The sequence below is a fragment of the Saccopteryx leptura genome, chromosome 12 (genome assembly GCF_036850995.1).
Source record: "Saccopteryx leptura isolate mSacLep1 chromosome 12, mSacLep1_pri_phased_curated, whole genome shotgun sequence".
Classification (NCBI taxonomy): Eukaryota; Metazoa; Chordata; class Mammalia; order Chiroptera; family Emballonuridae; genus Saccopteryx; species Saccopteryx leptura.
In genome coordinates this window covers 29,699,690-29,720,402 of record NC_089514.1, presented here as the reverse complement: position 1 = coordinate 29,720,402, position 20,713 = coordinate 29,699,690, and the positions used below count along the sequence as shown (strand labels likewise).

The window sequence follows — 20,713 nt, the reverse complement described above, 5'->3', positions numbered from 1 at the left end:
CTCATTTTTTTAAACTTTGTTTTGATTGATTGATTTTAGAGAGACAGAGAGAGGAAGGAGGGGGGACATTCATTTGTTGTTCCACTTGATTGTGCACTCATTGGTCGCTTCCCTACGTGACCTGACCAGGGATCGAACCCTCAGCCTTGTTTCATGATGAAGCTCTAAATGGTGGAGCTAACCAGCCAGGGTATCTCATTTATTTTTATCATTTTTGTTGGGAAAATAAGTTTGTAAAATCTGTATTTTCTGGGTTTGCTCACTTTTATTGTTAAAAATGGCGCTGCCCACGTGAATGGCCATCGCCCAGTTGATATGGCTGATTACCTTCATGCTTGGGAAGGGGCTTGGTCATGCTAATGTGTGCTGGAGGAGGGATTTTTGCACTGAAAAGTTTTAAAAGGAGGAGCTAGGAGGCCATTTTTAGAGGAGACCACATTGTTGCAGGGGAGAGAGGCCACGTGGTGGTTGCAGAGAAGCAGCCAAGATGGAGGCCTGCAGATGGGGAAAAGGAGGTGGCTGAGGCTAGTGGGGCCTTTGATTCTAGAAAAAACCAGAAAGATTCTCCTGGTTGTGGAACCGGGGATTGCGTGAATGGGCTTTGGTGCCCGTGTGTTTGTTTTTACTTGTTGGCCAGAACAAGTCTAGAATAAAGGTAATGGCCCACCAGTTCTTGGCTCCGTTGTTTCTATACGATCTATCCGATTGGGATGCGAACCTGCCTGTGCCAGGTGGCTGTGACGGAGGCCGCTGCTACTGGCCCTACAGTTTTCTCCTCCCAGTAGCCTAAATAAAAAAGCACTATTCATACTCTAGGCCAGGGGTCCCCAAACTACGGCCCGCGGGCCACATGCGGCCCCCTGAGGCCATTTATCCAGCCCCCGCTGCACCTCCGATAGGGGCACCTCTTTCATTGGTGGTCAGTGAGAGGAGCACAGGATCCATCCTCATCCTGTGCTCCGGGAGTACTGTATGTGGCGGCGCCACAAAGCACAGCATGGCTCATGTACAGTACTACTTCCGGTGACGTGGGATGCACGCATCACGGCTCCGGAAGCGCGTCATATCACCTGTTATGGCTGGCAGTGACAAATATGGAACCGGACATTGACCATCTCATTAGTCAAAAGCAGGCCCATAGTTCCCATTGAAATACTGGTCAGTTTGTTGATTTAAATTTACTTGTTCTTTATTTTAAATATTGTATTTGTTCCCTTTTTTTTTTTTTTTTTACTTTAAAATAAGATATGTGCAGTGTGCGTAGGGATTTGTTCATAGTTTTTTTTATAGTCTGGCCCTCCAATGGTCTGAGGGACAGTGAACTGGCCCCCTGTGTAAAAAGTTTGGGGACCCCTGCTCTAGGCAGCAGGATGATTCAAACCTTAATCATTGATTTTAATCAAACTGATTGGCCATTTTCTATAACCAATGGCATTCAGCATAAATTTAGATTTATTGGTCACTTGATTAAAATGGGATAATGTAGGTAAAAGTACATGGTCAACAGCCACTGTAGAGAGCACTGCTGCTCTCTTCATGCTATTTAGATCTAACAGGATTACTCAGCTTTTCCAGTAGTTCTGGTCAGAAGACTTCGGAAGCAATTTCAGTCATGAATGTACAGACAAGCTAAGATATCTTTTTTCCTTCTGACCAAAAAGGGCCAAGTATCATTTATAAACTCTGTTAGTGACTGTGTCTGTTCAGGAATGGTGCCCCTTAAAATTAAGTGCTACCTCTGATTCTGGCCCTTGTTTTAAATTTAACACTTTTTTAGATTGGTACTAGGCTTGGGGGTGGGAAGCACCACTCTACTGGCATTGGGAGGAGTGGGATTTAATCATTCACTAAGCTACAAGGAGAAAAAATAAACACATAATCCAACAGGTAAATAAACTATTATTACTCCCAAGGGATGCTAAACATATAAAATAGTATCCCCAAACTCCTATCCTATTAATTAGGTTTAATGTTAAAAGTTACAGCACCAAGAAACACACAATTTATGGTTTTAGTCTTAGAAATTCTGAAAAATAAGATCTCATGAAACTATCTCATCATGCCCTCTATTCACTTTGGATGTGAACTCCACTGCAGTTTGACTAGCAAATATACTCACTGGTGTTTGCAGGACTGGCCTTCAATGAACGCCAGGACTGGACCAAATATCCTGTGCCTTCCGGAAGGGCAAAAGCATTGATTACCTGATCCCCTTGACTCCCAACTCCAGGGATGCCCATTGGTCCTTGGGGTCCCACAGGTCCCAAATCCCCCTGTATAGAAAATAAGTCAGAAAAATATAACAATAAAATGAAACTCCATTCTTTCATATTTTGCTGATCTGAAATTATGCTGAATTAAAATCTATTTTTACACCATAAAAAAGTTCAATATGGAAAGTTAGCAAACTCCATTTATTTTAAACAGTTTAGTTTAAATTTGCCAAAGTAGTTGACCTTTTTACTATTTAGTCTAAAATGATAAGAACTTGCACCAGTTTATATTTATCAGTCATTTTTCTCACAAGAACCAAAAATCTGTGAATGGTTATTATAATAAGACCCAACACTTTCTCTTAGAATCGTAATGGACATATTTAAAAGTATAAAATTTATAGGTTACAAGGAAACCAGGATTTGGGAAAGAAATTGATTAAAAATGTTTTAACATTTTCTAAATACCTTTCCCTCCAAATCTTATTAAAATGCACTTTGAATATTAAAAAATGATCTAAGTTAAATTCAAAAAAAAATTAAAGAACCTTACCTCTCCCTTCCATGAAATAAACTTGGGAAACAAAATGAATGTTATCAGAAGAACAATATTATTTATCCATTCTTCGTGTCTTTCAACAAATATTTTATGCTTGAGGGCACAATACGGTTTCTTTTCTTTTCTTTTTTTACCTTATAAGTCTTTGAAATTGTCTACATAAGGATACCTTGACTGTTTCAATATAAAATCAGACTTTTGGATTCTATAAACAGCTGATGAATATTGCTTTGGTAGTGTGAGAGCAGCCATAGATGATACATCAATGAACAGACATTCTAATAACACTATTTACAAAACCAGGCAGCCAGCCCTAGAGTTTACCAGTGCCTGGGCTAAATAAATATATCTTTAAGAACAAAAGTATATCATTAGATTATACTTTATATAATATTGAAAAGTATGTTTAATTGATTACTAAAATATGCCCTGGAATATTCTTCTTAGTGTTTTACTTTGTATCAATCCCCAGTCTAGATAAATATCATGGAAGGAAAATGTACTTCAGAACTGGATTATTCTGATTCATAACTTGATTATTTACCAAATGGCAGGCATTGTGCTAAATGCTTTTCATGTTTTATCTCATTTAATCCTCACAACCGTCTGAAAGGAGGCTTGCCCATTTTTCAGATGAGGTTAAATGACACCCCAGTCACACAACAAGTGTTAGATGGCAGAGGCAAGATTCAAGTCTACTCTCTCTGACTTCAGAACCCAACTCATAACCACCCTTCTGCAAATATTCAATACACCCATAAGAGAGATCCTCTTCTGTGCATTGCTATTTACATCTAAATATCTATAGCAAAACTACTTCCTTGTTTTGTACCAATTATATATATTTGAGAGCCCTTAACATAGAGGTATTTCTCTTACCACTTGAAGCACAGACATCAAAGTCTCTGAATCTGATATGTAGAAAGGAATAGAAAAGGAAGAACAGGCGAACAGAAAAGACAGTATTGATTTGGTAAGGGAATAGCAGGTAAAGGCTTTGTAATTACTCTGTGACAATGTCCTGATGTTTCAATATGTTTTCTTTGCATGAGCTCCAGGAGTAAAACTAAAAATGCAATGTCAACAATACCTTAAAATGTTAATTTATTGAACTCATAAAAAAGTAAAAAGAGTTCTGTTGTACTCAATTTTCACTTCTCCAAGGGAAGAAAGAGCTTCTTACATATTCTTAGAGTGTTTTGGAGCTGAAGTTACAAAGAAGAATTGTATTACATCTAAAATTTGTATAGCTCACTATTTACCACTATCTCTGCTATTTAAATACAGGGGCCCAGAAGAGACAGCTACCAGTAAATAAATGAGTAATTCAATATCGCAACACAATACCTAAGATAATCGTGACTATCAATTGTTATTCTAGTAGAATATATAAAATAATGATATGCTCAGAGGGTGACATGTAAATGACTCCAGGCTGATATGTGGTCTCTGTGTTTTACACATTTTTATATCCCCTCCCCCTCAGCAGCTCTCCCTGCCTGCTGGTATTTGTATTTAGGACCTTATTAGCAGCACCTTCAATCACCCGCCTCACTTCTAAGCTGGGTAGAATTTGAAGCTATTTTAAAGAAAACAAGTAACTAGTGGGAAAGAAGAAAGCAATGGCAGGTAGGCCGCAGTGTTGAGCATAAACAATTCTACAGAACACCAGGATCTGACATGGCCATTCTGTGTGAAGTAAGACCTCTCCGTTGTCCTCTTTTGAGCACAGACAACAATAAAAAACCATGTCCAAACCCCTCAAAAATGATCTAACATCCTCCTATACTGGCTAAGATGAGTACCTGCTACTTCTTTACCCGTTACAACTAGGCCTGGCTCCATTTTCCTCACCTCCTAGGTGAGATTCATTAAAATACCCAAACTTAAAATTATCCCCACTTCCTGATAGCATCCAATTCGGAGTAATTCATATTTTCTTAGACACTTGCTCAAATAACTTATATAAGTTTAGATCAGGGGTCCCCAAACTACGGCCCGCGGGCCAAATGCGGCCCCCTGAGGCCATCTATCCGGCCCCCACCGCACTTCTGGAAGGGGCACCTCTTTCATTGGTGGTCAGTGAGAGGAGCATAGTTCCCATTGAAATACTGGTCAGTTTGTTGATTTAAATTTACTTGTTCTTTATTTTAAATGTTATATTTGTTCCCGTTTTGTTTTTTTACTTTAAAATAAGATATGTGCAGTGTGCATAGGGATTTGTTCATAGTTTTTTTTTATAGTCCAGCCCTCCAATGGTCTGAAGGACAGTGAACTGGCCCCCTGTGTAAAAAGTTTGGGGACCCCTGGTTTAGATCCTATTTTTTAAAAAATCTTTCATCTTCCTACTGTGTTGTGATAGCTTCCCCATGGTATATGGTGTCTCTCACTGCAATGAGTCAATAAACCTAAATTTGTTCAACTATAGGTGGATTCCTGTTAGTCCTTGCTGGAGGGCATCAATGCTGGTTTTCTTAAATGATTTATCTTATTATAGCTTCACTTTAAGGCAGTGGTTTTCAAAGTGTGCACCAGGGTGCACTGGCGCGCCCTAGAAGATTTCCAGGTGCACCCTATGGTATTCCAGAGAAATATGTGCCTGTTGGAGACCAAAAAACCCAACAGGATTTTTGAAGTTTACATTTTTGGGGGACAGAGGTGTGGGAAATTGGCTGTAAACTGACAGTCTGCCCAACCCCCCACTTCACTTGCCTAATTAGGTTGCAAAAGGCTGTTAAGCTGTGGTGCTGGATAGTTTACACTACCCCCCATGTTCCCTGGAAAGACAGGAGGCCAGTTTCTTCTATCCTTTGATGTAAAGTTAAGATGATATGAATGGGGGGGTTTCTGCACTCAACACACTCTTACCACTTGAAGCACAGATACCAATGTCTCTGAATCTAATATATAGAAAGGATTAGAAAAGTAAGAACAGGCAAAGAGAAAAGAAAGACAGTATTGGTAAAAAGAGAGGAATTCTTCAATCTATTGACAAGGAAATGAGAGTTTGCCTTTCAAATATATGCCCAGACATTGAAGAAATCACTAGGACACATCAGACTCATGTTTCTCATAAACACAAGAATGAAAAAACTTAACACATTTGCACCGGGACCTGCCGAATTGACTAAATCTTACTAAGAATGTATCTATATATATAAAAAGATAACTTTTTTGTCATTTTTTAATTTTTTAACCCTTCTTTTTTACAAATTCTAAAAAGCATAACAAAAAATGTAACATAAAAATGTTTTTTAATGTCAGAATAAATTTAATTTTGTCATATTTATTTCATTTAATTACCATAAAAGCCTGCTTGGACTTTATATTTTTATCTTTAATATTTGACTTAATTATTATAACATATTTCTCAGAAATTTGTATATAGTGCGCCTACAATTATTTATAGGATTTTAAATGTGCCCCGACTTCAAAAAGTTTGAGAACCACTGCTTTAAGATAATAGTTTTGAGTGAGAGCCTAAGGGTGGATATCTACTTCTATAATTAGATTAAGTCATGTTTTTAACAGCTATTTTCTTTGCTAAGTAGAGGCCTCTTTTGCTAATGTTTGGCTTCAAAGCTGCTTGGCTGAAGATAGGGTTACTGGAAGTCAGAACCCACAGAAATGGAACATTACTATAAATGTACCCCATGGGAATTTCCAGATCATAATTCATCCTATACAGTAACACATCTTGCATATACTTGATTTAGAATTAAGTTGACACCTGTATGGTGTGGTTGTCAGACTGTATACAGTTCACAAATGTACATACACAACGAAAGAGTTTAAAAATAACTTTATGGACATTTCTTCTATTATTTGTGTATACCCTATAGGTAGTACCTTGTCTCCTTTGATTGACAGGCCTTGTAATCCTTGTGGGCCAATTGGTCCTTCAGAACCTTTTTCACCCTGAAAGCATTTGGGAGAGACATCAGTGCATTAATAAAAACAGAATTTTTTATTTTTTTTATTTTTTTAAATTTTTTACAGAGACAGAGTCAGAGAGAGGGATAGATAGGGACAGACAGACAGGAACGGAGAGAGATGAGAAGCATCAATCATCAGTTTTTCGTTGTGACACCTTAGTTGTTCATTGATTGCTTTCTCATATGTGCCTTGACCATGAGCCTTCAGCAGACCGAGTAACCCCTTGCTCAAGCCAGCGACCTTGGGTCCAAGCTGGTGAGCTTTGCTCAAACCAGATGAGCCCACACTCAAGCTGGTGACCTCAAGGTCTCGAACCTGGGTCCTCCACATCCCAGTCCGATGCTCTATCCACTGCGCTACCTCCTGGTCAGGCTAAAAACAGAATTTTAAAACATAACATTCAAAGCAACCAAATTCATTGCTCATGGGTGATTCCAACTGACTCCAGGAATTTTTACTTGCACAAAAGAAAAAAAAAATAGTCTTAACACTTAACTAGGAAGGACTCTGTCCACGTAGAGCACATACGCACCATCACTAAAGTTGGGAAAGAGCTGTATTGTCAATATAACCAGAAGTACCTGGAGATAGAGACCTAGTCAATCACGCAGCAAAAGTAACTGAATCAGGCCTCCACTTCTAAACACTGCTTCAATTTTGTCCAGCACAGTAAAAATTTGTCTCTCACGTTAGTATATGAACTAAGACTTGTGAGGGTTGAAATAGTTATTAAATGTCTAATATCAGAGTTTATAAATATCCATTGAAATTTAGTTTTAAATAAATGTCACTTGATCAGGTAGTGGTGCAGTGTATGGAGCATTGGCCTGGGATGCTGAGAACCAGGTTCAAAACCCCAAGGTCACTGGCTTGAGTGCAGGCTCACCAGCTTGAGAGTGGGGTCACCGACTTGAGCATGGGATCATAGACATGACTCCATGGTCACTGGCTTGTGTCCAAAGTCGCTGGCTTGAACAAGGGGTCGCTGGCTTGGCTGGAGCCCCCCAGTCAAAGCACATATGAGAAAGCAATCAATGAACAACTAAGGTGCCACAACTATGAGTTGATGTTTCTCATCTCTCTCCCTTCCTATCTGTCTCTCTCTCTCTCTTTCTCTCAAAAAAATCAATTAATGTAAAATCTTCTTGCATTTAGTCACATGACCTATGTGAACAGGACTAATCATAATGTAATATCAACAAAGTCAGAACATTGCAGTAGTATGAAAAATAAACCATGTAAGCAGTCAGAAATAGCATTCCACTCATGAATTTATTAGAACCAAGATTAAAATCGAAGGATATTTGCAAGAAACCTAGGAAACAGGAAAACATGCCTTTGTGTCTCTCTGTAGTCATGACATTCACTTGAGCCCTATGTCATTGCAAAGGAACCCCAAGTAGCACATATATACTGCTCACAACGATTAGGGGATATAGGAGAGCTTCATATTCATTTTGAAATATCTCCTAATTTCTGTGAGCAACTCCCATTGGTCCTGCTGGTTGGGGAGTAAAGTATTCTGAATAGTGGGCCCTTCGGGTCATTTCCTCAGTTTATAATTGTATATAGTCGACTTTAAAACAACGCTGAATATAGTGTGTTCTTTATTTGATGAGACAGAGAGCAATGCACTGCCATGGATTATTATGAACAAGTGTGTATCAGTGTATCATGCGGTTGAAGTTGTCACTAAGACATGCCCTATTATATGCTTCTTAGTGTGTCACATATTTATCTTTAAAAAAAAACAAGATTATAAAGAGAAATAATTCTGGCTATTTAAAATTTCCAGGTAGTCTGGACTACACATTTTTTTTTTTTTTTTTTCATTTTTCTGAAGCTAGAAACAGGGAGAGACAGTCAGACAGACTCCCGCATGCGCCCGACCGGGATCCACCCGGCACGCCCACCAGGGGCGACGCTCTGCCCACCAGGGGGCGATGCTCTGCCCATCCTGGGTGTCGCCATGTTGCGACCAGAGCCACTCTAGCGCCTGGGGCAGAGGCCACAGAGCCATCCCCAGTGCCCGGGCCATCTTTGCTCCAATGGAGCCTTGGCTGCGGGAGGGGAAGAGAGAGACAGAGAGGGAAAGCGCGGCGGAGGGGTGGAGAAGCAAATGGGCGCTTCTCCTGTGTGCCCTGGCCGGGAATCGAACCCGGGTCCTCCGCACGCTAGGCCGACGCTCTACCGCTGAGCCAACCGGCCAGGGCTGGACTACACATTAATAGAAATTTACTATGTAACAAAAAAAAAATTCAAGGAACTATGTATTATAAATCTTTCTGAAATGTAGTGCCAAGATGCTAGCCTCTGTATCTGATAGTGACGTTCTGGTTAGTCAAGGGTATTACTTATGTCCCCTTTATCTAACATATTATTTCTGTTTAGTATATAACAAATTAAAATTTGACTTAAAAGGGGCCTCTCTGAAAATTCAACCCAGCAGTCACTCAAAACTTAGTAGGGGCCCTGGCTGGTTGGCTCAGTGGTAGAGCATCGGCCTGGCATGTGGAAGTCCCGGGGTTCAATTCCCGGCCAGGGCACACAGGAGAGGCGCCCATCTGCTTCTCCACCGCCCCCCACTCCTTCCTCTCTGTCTCTCTCTTCCCCTCCCGCAGCCAAGGCTCCATTGGAGCAAAGATGGCCCAGGCGCTGGGGATGGCTCCTTGGCCTCTGCCCCAGGCGCTAGAGTGGCTCTGGTCGCGACAGAGTGATGCCCCGGATGGGCAGAGCATCGCCCCCTGGTGGGCATGCGGGGTGGATCCTGGTCGGGCGCATGCGGGAGTCTGTCTGACTGCCTCCCCGTTTCCAGCTTCAGAAAAATACAAAAAACAAAAAACAAAAAAAAACTTAGTAGGAATTATTTGTTTTAGCTCATCTATTTCCCTCTTGCTGAGATTCAGGTTCTCATAGATCCTTGGATATTGATCGTGATGGAAGAAACTAAGTATGAGATACGATTTTGGAGCATGAGTCTGTCTCTAAGGTTAGAACTCAGTGAGCAGACTGAATGCTGTGGAAGGTCACAGTCCCTTAGAGAAGAGCGCGTGCATCTCTGGGCAGTGTGTGTGTGCATGCATGTGTGCTTGGGGCAAAGACTTTAGAAAAGGAAAAAGCACTCCACAAATTATGCTTACTCTGAAATTTTGTTGATGCTGCCCAAAGTATCTTGGAAAATCATTGCCCATGTGGCCTTTGGCAATTGTGCCATAGATTGTGAGTAAACAGCCTAGACAAGGGATCAGCAAGCTATGGCCAATGGCCAAGTCCAGCTCACTGCCTGTGTTCTGTGAATACAGCTTTATTGGAACACAGCCATACTCATTCATTTATACTTCATTGTTTATGGTTGCTTTCATGCTACAACAGCAAAGTTAAGTAGTTGCAACAGTGCCCCTATGGTTCACAAAGCCTAAATTTTTTACTATCTGGCCCTTTACAGAAAAAGTTTGCCAACTTCTGGCCCAGAAGAACTTGAGCTCCAAGAATTACATGTGGGAGTCAATGGAAACATTTAACTTCTCAACTGTCAGATAAAAGATTGGTCTTTTGTAACATTTTGCTCCTTATGGTAATAAGGTAATTCCAGTCTCCTTTTCACATCCATAATTCCCTTTTCTTATTATATTAATGGCAATACTGTTAAAAAGTGGTTTACCAGGCTGTTTCTTATCTATGCTTCACGAAACCAATCTGTGAGTAAAGCTTTGTCATAGCTGACACTGCTGGAATCAATGGAGCTTTTATTAGTGCCTGAGGCTAACACTAGGACCAACGAGCTATTCCCAGCACCTGGGCCCCAGGCAATTAGTACATTTCCTGCCAGTCCTTTCCAAAGCCTGAGACTGTGTTATTTTTCTTTCCTTATATGATAAATTATCACCTTTTCTAGGGCTGAGCTAAAAATAGCTCGGTTGTATCTTAACTACTCAGCATAAAGATGCTCTCACTGTGGTTTTAATGACTAGTCTTAGATTTTTTCTTATTTCATATGCAATAATTATATAACATAGAAATCTGTCAAGTACTTATGAGCAAAATTCACTGTAGTTTCATGTGAAGGGGAAACTTAACATTCATTTAAGAGGGTGAAGTTGTTCAGGAAAATACTTGACTTCTTATAATTGGACATGTTTTTTAAAATTTGTAATTCATGACCATGCAAGACAAAGCACTTTTTCCTGGTACAGAAGGTATTGTTACCTTTGGTCCTGGAAATCCTTCACCCGGTAAGCCCCTCTCTCCTGGTACTCCCTCAGGACCACGGGGACCCTGGGTAGGATAAAAGGGAATGAAGAATTGGAGAAGAGAGAAGAAGGATAATGGGAAGGGAAGGGTAGAGAAAAGAGAAGAAAATAATAGTTATATTTCAGTTCACGTGGGCATGGCAATAATATAGTCCTGTTTGAGTCATTAGTCACAATCCTTCTAGTAAGCTTCATAGTTATCAGTAGAATTATAGAGTTAGGAAGAATAATACTCCTGTTGTATTAAATACTGTTCCACTTGATTGGCATACAATGTCCTATTCTGGTGTCCTGAAATTAATGGAAAATGGAAATTAAGTAATGTTTCAGAATAAGGTATAGAAAATAAATCCCATGAGGAAAGGCCAGAATGTAGGACTGTATGGGCTGGAGAAGGACACAGGGTAATTTACTAATTTAATTATAAGGAGGGCCTGTGAAGAACTCACTGCACAGCTGTTTTAAAACATTGAATTCTTTTTACATTTCTAACCTCATACATTTGGATCCAAACTTGAATTCTTTCAAGACCTAGTTAAGTCAAGTGGAGGTTTATGTGTAAATAGAAATCTTGACAGAATCATCAAGGAAAGCATGATTTTCAATCCCAAGATCTAAAATTAAGAAGTCCAGGTAAATATTGCTCAGAAAGGCACTAGGAGAGGTGATTACTTATTACATAAGGAAAAAAAAATAACACAGTCTCAGGCTTTGGAGCGGACTGTCAGGAAATGTACTAATTGCATGGGACCCAGGCACTGAGGATAGCTGGTTGGTCAGGCAGCCTCAGGCACTAAAAATAGCTTGATTGATTCCAGCAACACCCCCAGTTGGGGGTTGTTGGGTGGATGCCAGTCAGGGTGTATGCAGGAATCTGTCTATCTCCACTCCTCTCACTTAAAAAAGAAAAAGCCAACAGTAACTTATTCACTTAAATGCCAGAAAGTTTAAAAGGCTACAGATTTTTCCTATTGTTCTTGGCCAACAAGCCAAAAGGTAGAACAGGAACTAACAAAAGGAACCCTAAAAGCACAAACTGGAGCTTTTTCTCAAAGAAGCCCAAAAAGATATTTAGGGCTTACTTGCTAAGGAAGTAATCCTGGGACAGAACAAGCACTACTGAGCTGCCCAGAACTCCAATGCCAGCCTTCTGCAGACACTCTGAACCAGGCATCCCCAAACTACGGCCCGCTGGCCACATGCGGCCCCCCTGAGGCCATTTATCCCCCCCCCCACCGCACTCCTGGAAGGGGCACCTCTTTCATTGGTGGTCAGTGAGAGGAGCACTGTATGTGGCGGCCCTCCAACGGTCTGAGGGACAGTGAACTGGCCCCCTGTGTAAAAAGTTTGGGGACCAATCTTGGGGCAGGATGTGCAGTCATCCAGGGTAATTTAAGAGATGCTTTCTACTCAAGCCTGGAAGCAGAACCAGGATGGAGCATTATGCTAATCAGTGACTGAGCACAATTATGATTTGTAAGAAAGAAGCTTACAAGAACTTGATCTCAGTGTTTAATTATTTTTATTTTGCTTTTCTCTAATATGGTACACTTTAAAAGACAATCTTCGTTAGTGTTTATGCATAGCCAATTTAGTAGAGACTTTAATTAAAAGAAAAAGCTAACATTTCATTCCATTTAAATTGCTATATTTATGGGAAAACCCAGCTTTTTAACAATCCAAGTTCTTAAAGCATTAATATCCATGACAGCTCACTCTAATGTTAGAGCAATTAACTAGGGGAAAATAAACACGCGCATGAAAACGGGCCTGCAAACTAAACAAGATCTAGCTAATGTCACACACCCTAACGACAAAAAATTGACTAATTATCTTCTTCCCCGATGATATGACAAGTAAATATAACACAATTTACATTAAATGCCAAGAAAGCCATTTTCAAGTTTATTCATTTTTTTCATTCATTTAGCAAATATTTACCAAAAGCCTAGTAGGTGCAAATCTCTGTGCTAGTTTCTAAGAAGAGCAGACAGACCTGCTTTCTGTCTCCTAGAGTTTATAGTTCTGTGTGATCATTAAAAGCAGATTTTGATGTCATGTAGACTGAGGTTCAAGTCCCAGCTCTGCTACATGTTATGTATTAGCAATGTAACCTTAAACAAATAATTTAGGCTCTCCAACGCTCAGCAAGCTCAGCACAATGGCGGCAACCACAGTACCTACTTCAGGGGTCCCCAAACTTTTTACACGGGGGGCCAGTTCACTGTCCCTCAGACCGTTGGAGGGCTGGACTATAAAAAAAATCTATGAACAAATCCCTATGCACACTGCACATATCTTATTTTAAAGTAAAAAAACGAAACAGGAACAAATGCAATATTTAAAATAAAGAACAAGTAAATTTAAATTAACAAACTGACCAGTATTTCAATGGGAACTATGGGTCTGCTTTTGGCTAATGAGATGGTCAATGTCCGGTTCCATATTTGTCACTGCTAGCCGTAACTACTGATATGACGCGCTTCCAGAGCCTCCTGCGTCACCGGAAGTAGTACTGTAAGTGAGTGACGCCACGCTTTGTGGCACCGCCACATACAGTACTCCAGGAGCACAGGATGCTCACTGACCACCAATGAAAGAGGTGCCCCTTCCGGAAGTGCGGTGGGGGCCGCATAAATGGCCTCAGGGGGCCGCATGCAGCCCACAGGCCATAGTTTGGGGACCCCTGACCTACCTCAACCTCAAGTACTGATGTAAGGACTAAGTTGGAGAGATTTAAAGCTTTTACATATACGGACACTTTTACAAAGAAGGTGGTCTCAGAGTTTATACTAAGTCTTGAGAAAGGCATTCCGCACAGAATGCACACTGAATGTTCCTGCAGTCTCCACATTTCTATGTCAGCTAAGGTGAAAGTGAAAGTGATGGAGGGTTTTAGGAGCCACATGTTCCCGACTGCTGCCAACTGGGAGTTCATGCCCATGAGCAATCAGGAGCATTTTCAAAAAGAGAGAACTGTGGTTTTTGTTGTTGTTTTTTTAATAGTAGTTGAAGTTCCCTTTTATTCCTAATTTCTGAGAGTTTTTATCAGGGTTTATGAGAGTTCTGAACTTAAATTTTATTAAATGCTTTCTTCCCTCCCTCCCTCCCTCCCTCCCTCCCTCCCTCCCTCCCTCCCTCCCTCCCTCCCTCCCTCCCTCCCTCCCTCCCTTCCTTCCTTCCTTCCTTCCTTCCTTCCTTCCTTCCTTCCTTCCTTCCTTCCTTCCTTCCTTCCTTCCTTCCTTCCTTCCTTCTGAGAAAGAGTGATACATGAGAAGCATCAACTCGTAGTTGCGACACTTTAGTTGTTCATTGATTGCTTCTCATACGTGCCTTGACTGGGGTTGGGGGCTCCAGCTGAGCCAGTGACCGGGGTTCCTTTAATTAGCCAGAAAAATATCTGCTAATTTTGGTGAGCAATATAGCTAGTAGAAACAAAGACTTGATCACTGATCTCTAGATAATTAGTCTATCTTTCTCCTATAAGATGTGTTCTTTTTTGAATCCGTGTAAGCTGACATAATTGGAAAGCCTAACTAATCCTCAAACAATACACTCCCGTCTCACGCACAGAGCTCAGCTGGGAAGCACACGCTTCTGTTCCTATTACTGCACATGTGAGGGACTGCGCAGCACAAGACCAAACCGGGAGACAGTCGTGTTTTTGTTTTTACGCCAGTCAGTGCTGGGATTCAAACAATGTAACAACTGGTTCTCTGCCCTAATGACTTTTAAGTATAAAAAAAGATATACCAAAAGATAGTTTATTATTCCATGCATTTAATACTGAAATAAGAACAATAAAAGAGGTACACAAAACTAATTATTTTATAAGAAAGTTTTAAAATATTAATAAAAATATTAAGTAATACCTGACAAAAAACAATAAAACTGTTATTTAAGGTATTTCCATATTGCTTCTTGATTGGCATCCTCACTTGCTATTTTTTTCACCTGTGGACAGAATGAACATTGCTGTGGACACTTAGAATATGCTGTCGTGCAGATGAACATTTAAAAAGAGTAAGGAATGTAAATTTGTGATTTCCACATTGGGCGGCGGCCCAGCTGCCCACCTTCGAGAGAGCCCTGATTACAAGTGCCATTTTAACAACCGGTTTGCCAAACTCAACAAAAAATTAGGTATCGGCTCTGCCAAACCAGTGCAAATGGGTTGAATCCCACCACTGACCCCAGTGAGTAAGCAGCTGTTCTTTCTTAAGAGCATGATTATTTAAAAAGTTGAGAAGCTTCTGATACTAGAATAGTCATGTTCTTGTCATTTCCTCTTCAGATCTCTTTTGGTAGAAATATTGTTTCTTTTCCAACAGTAGGAAACTTCAAAGCTACATAAGGTAGTGACTGCAAATAACACAGGTATGGCTCGGCTACCATCATTAATACTGTGGATTTAGAATACACTCATGGATTAGATAATGAGCAACGTCCTCATTGCCAGCGAATTTCTCATGGTTACAGGAAAGTAAATTACAAAGTACAGACATTAGGCTTGAATCCAGATCTCATATCTCCTAGAAACTTTTGACACATAAGAACTCTTCTTGAACAAGCTGATTAATCTTGTAAGACATTACAGTAAGAGAGAACCAGTTATATATATCTTATGTATAGATATGTATGTGTGTGTCCCTGTTTCAAGTATTATAAAAAAAATGACATTTGTATCTGCTTCTTGCATACTTATTGTCTTTTGTTGTCCAAAAAGATACCAGAAGATGGATTAATTGAAGCACGTAAGAACTATATTCCGTCTAGAACTTCTTGCTACTTACAGGCTGTCCTGGCTCACCAACACCGATTGGTCCTGTAGCCCCTGTTCGTCCTTCCTGACCTCTCTCCCCCTAAGAGAAAGAAATCATCAAATCAAAAGTTTGAGCTTTTAAATAAAGAAGAAATCTAGCACAAAATACTCTAAAGATTTCAACAAAGATAAATAGCAAAACAACCAAACTTTTCCCATTTACAGAGATAAACAAATTATGGAGGAAGAGAAATGGCTTTAATTTAAGTGAACAAATTAGCTTATAATGTTCAGCATCCCTTCCCATCTAAATGCAATACAGCACTTCCAGATTTCAGAATCTACTGACTAGTAATTGGTAGGATAGAGCACGTGTGATTCATTTTGGTTACTGAGATGGCCACGCTAACAATGCTCATGCTGTTCCCTGCCCCTTCACCGCCATCCTGGAATGCTGCCTTTCCCCTGTCCCCACTCTGTCCCATGTCACCTCTCCTTTCATTTCTGTTTTACACTTGATCTCCTTCAGAACCCTTCTCCAATAACTCTGCCAATAAAAACTCTACCTTCCCTGAAGCTTCCATGCGCTATTGTGTAAATGCCATCCGTGGTGACACATGATTACCTTCAAAGTGCACTGTTTTAGCCCTGGCCGATTGGCTCAGCAGTAGAGCATTAGCGGCGTGTGAATGTCCTGGGTTTGATTTCTAGTCAAAGCACACAGAAGAAATGATCATCTGCTTCTCCATTCCTACCCCTACCCTTCCCCTCTCTCTCTCTCTCTCTCTCTCTCTCTCTCTCTTTCTCTCTCTCTCTCTCCCTTCCCCTCCTGCAGCCATGGCTCAATTGGTTCGAGCACATCGGCCACGGGCACTGAGGATGGCTCCCTGGACTCTCAGCCTCAGATGCTATAAACAGCTCAGTCATAAGCATCGGCCCTAAATGGGAGTTGGTGAGTGGATCCCGGTTGGGGCACATGTGGGAATCTGTCTCTCTCTCTTCTATTCTCTCACCTGGAAAAGAAGAAAAAAATAAAAACAAAGTGCACTGTTTTAGACTGCACTCTGTTTTAGTCCTGCATCAATGTCTTTTTTTCCCAATGACATAGAAAATCCATTTAAAATAAGCACTCTGCTCTATTACATCCTGAATGATACAAAGAACCCAGGGTGTTTATGTTCCAGTCCTTTCTAGTTCCCTACAAGCCTTTCAGTCAACACCCAACATTTCAGTGTCATGGTTCTTCTCGTGTCTGCCCCTACAGGCCATTGAATGTGAGCAGGTGACAGCTGATGTGTTAAGGTGTTTCACGTCCCACCAATATTTTGCATGTTAACATTTCAAGTCCATAAAAAATCAATAGAACTGATGTACATTGGCAAGAGAGTGGTTATTTGGTGGGAATGAACATTCCCACCAAATAACAAAAATATTTTCATTATTCTTGTGGTAACTGCCCCTGACCAGGGTACTCGGCGTCCAAGCATCCAGACTGTAAGTAACTTCCGCTAGCAGCCTCTGTGTATCTATGAGGGTAACGCTGAGCAGAGTTTAAGTCACAGCTCCCCTGGCCCCTACAATAAGTTAAAAAAAAATCATCATTGGACAAAGAGACAAGTATCTTTACCTTAATACCTTGCTGTCCAATACCAGGAACACCCGGAGGACCATAAGGACCAGGAGGACCTGGCTCACCCTAGAGGAAGAAAGGATGATATGTTAGCTCAACTCAATAATATTTGTTGAGCAGCTCTTAAATTCATAGTAATGTGATAGGGACTTTGAGACAACAGCAACCTAGCACACAGTCACTGCCTGAGAGTGTTTACAAGCCGGTTGGAAGCACAACACAAACCCAGGATGGAATTATCCACTAGGCATAGTAGGCAGAGTAAATAGGGCCAACAAAAATGTTTCCACTTTTATTTTTAAAATCAGAATTAAAAATAAACGTAGTAAGAATGAATACATAACAATGAGTTCAGTCTGGATTTTACTTGTCTTTGTATCAACTCAGCTGTAAAACACCATTTTTAATGTATTTTTTTGGAGGAAGGGGTCCACAAAGGCAAAGTTTTTAGGATCCATTGAAGTCATAATGCGCCCTCACTTGTTCATTCAACAAAACTTTATTAAGTGTTCCTGGCACGCACACCTCATCTTCCACCCAATGATCATCCTCTCCCCTTTTGCCTTCTCTGCTGTAAGAATGCTGACCTGTTCAGGTCAGGAGCAGCTATTCTTTGCCCTCAGGGGGGTGGGATGAATGATAATTGGTCTAAGGTTAGTCTAGAATCTCCTTTTGCTTTGTCACTGTGGAGTCTAGCTGGTCCTTTGGCCATGTTCTGACAAATGTAGGGATCTTCCTGAATGCAAAGAGAAACCTTTTGCCTCTGGCTCTTCTTCCCTATTTGGAGCCGTGATAGCTGTCTTATGGCCATGGGATAAATATCTCTCAAGTGATTGCCAGTGGTTGAAGAGGATGAGGCAGATAAAATGTAAAAAGAAGCTGCCAGGAGGACCTCATTAAGTTGGTTCCCTCCTGGACTACCTACCTTCAAACAGTCTGTTTACTCAACAAAAAGAAGGCTTATGGTTTAAGTCACTATTAATCAAGGGACACAAAACTGAGCCTCACGGACATGGACAAGAATGTGGTAGTTACCAGGGGGAGGAGAAGGGAGGAGAGGGAGGGCATGGAGGGAGGGGCATAAAGGAAACCAAATAAGAGGCAACGGAGGACAATTTGACTTTGGGTGATGGGTGTACAACATAATCAAATGTCAAAATGATCTGGAGATGTTTTCTCTGAATCTATGTATTCTAACTGATCAATGTCACCCCATTAAAATTGTCTAAATAAAATTAAAAAAAAAAAAGATGTCTGTTACTAGAAGCCAGAGCATGTTCAGTCAATGTTGACTACTAGGTAGCAGGCTTGCCATAGGACTAAGGCATTCTAGAACTGAATGAGAGCATCGGGATCATACATTTCATAGGTGAGGAGCTTGAGTCCCAGAGAGGTTACCTCGGCATCACCTGACTGTGAGAACTGTGATGCTTTGGCATTTGAGTAGGTTGAATTTAAAAGTATCTTATGTTCATCCTTTTGAGTGCAAGTCAATCCGGAAGGTAAATGGACTTCAATTTCTTCCTTTAAATTTTAAGGTTGTACTTATTTTTCTAGACAGATTAAATTTTCTGGAGCAGCCAGGTAATTCTGATTGCCCTTGTTATTTTTCACATGTTCTTGGCCATAGCTGTCAGAGGGGATGAGGGTTGGAGAGCTAGGAGAATAAAGGTGAAGGGATTAAGCAAAGAAAAAAAAAACCTTATAGACACAAACAACAGTGTGGGGGCTGCCGGAGGGAAAGGGGGGGTGGGGGAGGTAGAAGAGGGTAAAGGGGGTAGGTGGTGATGGGAGACTTGACTTGGGGTGGTGAGCACACAGTGTAAAATACAGATAATGTGTTATGGAATTGTGCACCTGAAACCTGTATAATTTTATTTACCCATGCCATCCCAATAAACTCAATAAAAAGTTGAAAAGATAATAAAATAAGAAAGGAATTTCTCTCTATAGAATATCAGTCATAAAAGTTTTCCCTAAGTTTGAAGTTGTTTCTCTTAATATCAAAGCTGGATCTAAGTGCTAGAGAATATTCAGTTTTCACTTCAAAGAACCTTTCCCTTGTAACTTCTGGGGCTGCCTACTTGTGTTGGAATCTCCTTGCTAACTATACAGCATGTGGCTGGCTGTTTCCATTACTTAGTAAGCGAACACCATGTTCTTGCTATGTAGAGGGTAAAGGAGTAAATACAGGGTATTTAAAACCTAGTCCCTCAACTCAAAGGACTAATTTGAGAGATAAACACAATAATAATAATAATAACAATGGGCCCTATGTTTCCTTATTCTATTTATTCTCTGTTCCTTTTATATGTCGTTTGGTTCTGTAATGAATCAGAAGGCTCTTAAATATTACATATATATGTATGTAATATTTATATCATATTATATATATAATATTTATATTACATATATATGTATAATATATATACATATATATGTATATATAATGCATATTATATATATTAGTATATTTGGAAGAGAATTCAAATTTTTAAGGAGTAGAAGCTCTATCCTACTTAGAACTTGCTTGTATGTTTAATCTAAAACAAGCAAGAACACAGGTTGGTGAGAAAGTTTCTTCTCGCTAAGCACAAGACATAGGTTCACTTGTTACCTTGAAATGTGAAAACCTGGAAAATCAAGAAGTAACTATCTTGCAATTGAGCCCACAATCCCCTTAGCCTTGGTCAAGTATCAGTAGCAACTGAGAGATTTCTTAAATAATGCGTTGTTGAAGAAATTACAGGCCTCTGACGCTTACAGATGATGGATCGGTTAACATATCTTCACAGTTCACTTGCCACAATTTATTTCTCAGGAGTCTAGCATCTCAACATAGGACCTGCAGACCAGTATTGGCCTACAATTAATGTTTACTTTTTCATACTTCCCTTTCTCTTTTCTACAGAAATTCCTGAAATGCTAAAAAAAAAAAAAGTGGTTCTGATTGTAAAATCAAGTACCATAGCTGGCTAAGACAAATCAGGAAGAGGAGAGTCAGCACTCTACTCAGAGTGACATTCTGGGAGTTCACCATGGCAACATGGTCCTACTAAGACTCCAGACTCAATGCCTTTCCTGCTGTTATAATTGCCGCAACCCTCCCCAACACACACACACAATCAGATTGAATGCCCCGGTTATCACTAATTGTTTCTCTCCTTTGCTTTCTTTAACCACCAGAGACATGTACAAAGAGGACAGGGTAGAAGTGGTGGCCACGGAGGGGCCCTCTTTCTCAGGACCTCAGTGCAAGCGTGAACGTGTGTGAGCACAGTGGGGCAGCATGGAAGTTAGACCGCTTTGGGCTGCCTCAGAAGTTAAGGACCTCCATACTTAGGCCTCAAGACTGAAAAAAGC

The 20,713-nt window shown here is 40.5% G+C and overlaps 1 protein-coding gene across 1 annotated transcript in view; it reads right to left on the bottom strand.

The window, feature by feature from the left end:
• COL28A1 (collagen type XXVIII alpha 1 chain) overlaps positions 1-20,713 on the bottom strand; it is a 169,901-nt gene that overhangs the window by 94,832 nt on the left and 54,356 nt on the right. Inside the window, exons 12-16 of the mRNA XM_066353840.1 lie at positions 17,348-17,416; positions 15,752-15,820; positions 10,915-10,983; positions 6,622-6,690; positions 2,205-2,273 (exon numbers count right to left, since the gene is read on the bottom strand). Of these exons, the coding sequence (XP_066209937.1) occupies positions 2,205-2,273; positions 6,622-6,690; positions 10,915-10,983; positions 15,752-15,820; positions 17,348-17,416 (345 nt within the window). The remainder of the gene's footprint in view (positions 1-2,204; positions 2,274-6,621; positions 6,691-10,914; positions 10,984-15,751; positions 15,821-17,347; positions 17,417-20,713) is intronic.